The sequence below is a fragment of the Lygodium microphyllum genome, chromosome 30, assembly GCF_053477565.2.
Source record: "Lygodium microphyllum isolate KBCC chromosome 30, Lygodium_microphyllum_v1.1.10, whole genome shotgun sequence".
NCBI lineage: Eukaryota > Viridiplantae > Streptophyta > Polypodiopsida > Schizaeales > Lygodiaceae > Lygodium > Lygodium microphyllum.
This window is the reverse complement of record NC_141164.1, coordinates 92,125,349-92,129,532: the sequence shown is the minus strand read 5'-3', so window position 1 is coordinate 92,129,532 and position 4,184 is coordinate 92,125,349. Positions and strand designations below refer to the sequence as shown.

The 4,184-nt window shown below is 40.9% G+C and overlaps 1 protein-coding gene across 1 annotated transcript; it reads right to left on the bottom strand.

Moving 5' to 3' along the window:
• Nucleotides 1-1,924: 1,924 nt before the first annotated feature.
• LOC148010126 (uncharacterized) lies at nt 1,925-3,783 on the bottom strand. The gene is made up of 5 exons (XM_087672906.1): nt 3,638-3,783; nt 3,351-3,479; nt 3,123-3,244; nt 2,735-2,939; nt 1,925-2,414 (listed from the first exon to the last, which is right to left on the bottom strand). The coding sequence occupies exons 2-5, from the start codon at nt 3,439-3,441 to the stop codon at nt 2,083-2,085; spliced, it is 750 nt and encodes a 249-aa protein (XP_087529032.1). The 5' UTR covers nt 3,442-3,479; nt 3,638-3,783; the 3' UTR covers nt 1,925-2,082.
• Nucleotides 3,784-4,184: the final 401 nt, after the last annotated feature.

Sequence of the window (4,184 nt, the reverse complement as noted above, 5' to 3'; positions counted from 1 at the left end):
ATGCATGGGATCCAACAAATGGCTGATCTGTAAGTGGGTCCAATATGGTAACTCGTAGAAAAATGAGAACCGTCGCATTTTACATGGATGTGACTTCTTGTGGACCATTTTCACCAACTTACATTGAGTCCAAGGACATGGGACACACTGATTAAGATACACCTCACGATCTTTGACATTCTGACCATCATCGTTCTCCATTTGGTCTATATTACGATAAACAATATGTTTTTATTTCCGTCATTAATGATCTTTCTCCATTTTAATCTCTACTCCTCTTTCTGTCCCTCTCCCTTTATTTGTTTACCTCCCTCCATCTCTCTTTGTCCATTCCTTTTCTCTCCCTATCTCTCTATCTTTATCGCCTTTTCAAACTTCCATCTTAAAGTCCACTCCTACCTCCCAAGCTATTCTTTAGTTTTTTTTTATGTTGCCTATTTTGTGCATTCTTTGTTGCATAAGGATCCATGTGCCCTTACAAATGCACGCTTGATTCCATTGATTTTTGGCACTTAGAGTTACATATGAGAATAGAAGACTTGGATAAACTTGCATTTATACTAGTGCCTACATGAAAGAAGGATACCGGTCATAAAGTGTAGGGGTAGTGTGCATCTAGCTCTTCAAATGCACATAAAGGGAGGGGGGATGGAGGTACTCAAATCTTTAGAATTCTCCTTTTAAAGAATGAAAAAGCTATTTTTCAATGCTAGGTTGGCTTCCTCTTCATTAACTACATTTTGTTCTTTCTCTTCTCTACAAGACCCTCCAAAGTGTTGTAATGCTTAGCATAGCTAAGTCCATATGCTTATGAATGGTTAATGACTATCAAAATCGGTATCTCACCTCTACTTTAATTGCTTGTAATTTCTTTATTTAATGGCCCTTCAATCATTTGGGTATTCCTCCTCTACTTATCGGAGCAGGTATATTTGGCCCTACTCAACCTGTGTTATTTTCACACCAGTGTATAGCCCTACTCAATCTACGTTACCCTCGGGCTGAGGAGCGTTCTGATCTTGGCCAAAAACTCTTGAAAATGCTTCACGCCATTTGGTTATGATACGAATTCCTAATCATCCATTTCCTATTATGACCTTAGGCATTCCCTGCCATATCCTGTGTCCCTAAAGTGAAGCACAATGTATTAATTAATGTAGGGTAAGTACCTCACATACCCCCTCAAACATAAGCAACGCAAATTTTGCTTAATCCTCGACCTTATTATCGAACTGCAGGTGGACCGCAACCATGACAGAGGCCTGTCAGCGCTCTAGATTGTCATAACGGCTGAAACAGATCATAATCTAGTCCGTTACCCAGACTCGATGATTCCATTCCGGGTTAACTGCGAGAAATTAACGGAGAGTATCTTGAATGATCCAAACGCCTACATACACACATACACATGCACATGATTGGTGATGTGTGTGCATTTGTGATACATCACCAATCATGGAAGCCACATTATGATACACACATCACCAATCATGGAGCCATGTACTAATCGATCTTCACAGACGTGCACACAAGTTATCCTCAAGCAACTAAAATGGCTTAATCAAGAATTTAGATCATGTTTGCCATAGAAACCCTCCTTAATGGTGATATCTATTTTGCAAGAATTATTGTATGAACATAATCTATTGTCCAAAGATAACTATCCATCACGTTTTGTAGGCATTATGATATGAACATCATTCTTCATCCAAAACTTCGTGGAGTCTCTCACTAAGAAGAAGAATATAAGGATGAGCTCTCATGTGCACAACCCTTGAGCCACAAAGAGAGAGAGTGTGTGTGTGCGTGTGTGTGTGTGTGTTTGTGTGTGTTACACACGTGTGCAAAAGTTAACCTACAAGTTTAAGGTGAAAGAAAATCATTTTCCCTCATATCTAAAAACATGTTACAAATTGCTTCTAAAGGAAGAATATGTAAAGGTAGAAGCATATCTTTAAACCATCCATTTATGAGATGCTACAATGTATTACACAACATGATGATTTGGGTGGTTTAAAAGACTTAGCACTATGCATTCAAAAACATTGTATCAATTATGCCAATCTATAGTACCAATATTGTTTAGTAGTAAGGGGCATAAGATGGCGACACACTTGGAGCGTTTGAAGGGGACATGGCTGGAGCCTCAGTAGGTGATGGTGGTTCAATGGGAGGCTCCATAGCTGGATATGGCTCTTCAGCTACACCATAGGTTATTGGTGAGGGTGATGGAGATGCAATTGGAGAAGCTACAGGTGTTGCTAATTTTAGTGCAATTGTTGGTTGGCTTGGAACTGCATCTACTAATTCTTCCTTCGAAGACGGTTTTATTTTGTTTGCCGCCTTCGATTGTGACGATATTAGCCGACGAGTTCTTGGCTTCAATGAGTCGCACAAGCTTGGTAGATACATACCTGTACAATATTTTGGAAAAAGAGAGAAAATATCAAATGAATCACTACATAGAATGGTATCCAAAAGCCCACCATTTATTTAGTATTTACATACTTCTTAAAAAACACTACATAGAATGGTATCCAAAAGCTCATCATTAATTTAGTATGTACAATTTTAAGCTATACTAAGCAAATATTCATGCCTAATAAATCACTACATCAAAGAATAGTGCAACGAATGAAATCCATCAAAATGGGCACAATAGTGTATAGATTTGATGAGACGTGACTACTTGCAAGGGGGCATAATCAACATTCAATCATCATAACAAGTATACCTTCTCCAGCTGCAAGCTTAGTGTAGAGATCATCGATGTTAGGGCACTTGGTTCTGCACTCGGAAAAGCAAAGCTTCTTGGTGAATTCTTTCTCCAGCAAAGCGTCAGTGGAGAGCCCCACGGAGAGCCTTTGAAGGCCGCAGGTGCTGATGCATTCGTCCGTCTCGATCCATTCCACGGGCCTTTCCGCCATGATTATCGACGTCTATCAAAGCATCATCGATAGCCGGAAGCAGACGGTTAGAAGCTTTGATGTGAGATCGGATTATATAAATTAATCAAGCATGCGTTAATGATTGATTTTGATGGGCGTCGATGCACATAATTAAGGCAATTCATTCTTATAAGACAGTATGGTTAACTGTGGGTTGTGATCATAATAGTTAACCTGGCATTTGTAAACGGGGGTTCCATCGCTGTGGACTTCTTTCTCGAGCACACACCTTGCCCCCGACGATGCCACGGCGAACGCACAATCCTCTATGGGAAGCTCCTCGCAGTCGATGTTTCCTGTCATAATTGAATACATCCTAAGCATTCAATATTCCCCTAAATCGTCCGCCCAATAGTTGCTGACGAATGATTATGAAGCCCTTAATTAGGATAGGGTTACCACCTTCGACGGCATTGCCGCTTATATTACAAATGAGGGAGAAGAGGGCGACAGTGACGAGGAACCGTACAATGGCGTGTGGAAGGGGAGCCATTTTCCCCCTTGGATTAAGGGTACTGCCGCGTTGATGGTCTGCGCAAGATCGGCCATCGCAAAACAAACCGTAAGAAAGAAAGATGATAATTGACGGTGGCATGCGAGCATCAATTGCTGCTGCTGCTGCTGCTCCTCTCTCTCTCTCTCTCTCTCTCTCTCTCTCTCTCTCTCTCTCTCTCTCTCTCTCGGATTACCTGTGCAGAGAGCTATCAGCAATGGCCTGTATTGATCACAGAATCCGAATGACTGTGGTAGCGGATAGAAGCACCCAATTATCGCAAGGCTAGCAAGAAGGCGGACTGCCCGTATTACTATTATAATTCGGCTAATCGAGAATGCAAGGGATACCTCACATGATCATTCGCCTGCATGCATGTGAACGAACGTAGGGTGGCCAGCCGGGCCGGCCGTTACCTATCAGGCGGCGGTTAGAATCACCTTTTATTCAATTTAGGGCTCAATATGACGGCAATGTTCTTATAGCCCTACCTAGAGTCTCTAAAGAGCCCGCACCCTCCCATATCACAATTTTAAGCGCTCCCTAACTTTTCAAATTACATGGAAATATCAAAGGCATTTGTATCCTCCCACTTTAAGACGTTGATTTTTCCATTCTAAAATCGTTTATGTGTATACACAATACAACGCCTTTTTTTTAATAATACTTTTCGACCAACTCCTCATTTCACATTCAACTATTTTCACAATTTGTTTTTATAGGCAAAATTGTTGTATTATTAT

What these genes read in the sequence shown, in the direction of transcription:
- LOC148010126 (XM_087672906.1), bottom strand. Translation starts at nt 3,441, where the DNA reads ATGGCTCCCCTTCCACACGCCATTGTACGGTTCCTCGTCACTGTCGCC. An exon ending in AAGCGGCAATGCCGTCGAAG is followed by an intron (nt 3,245 to 3,350) that starts GTGGTAACCCTA and finishes CAATTATGACAG; the next exon opens with GAAACATCGACTGCGAGGAG. An exon ending in CCCCCGTTTACAAATGCCAG is followed by an intron (nt 2,940 to 3,122) that starts GTTAACTATTAT and finishes ATGCTTTGATAG; the next exon opens with ACGTCGATAATCATGGCGGA.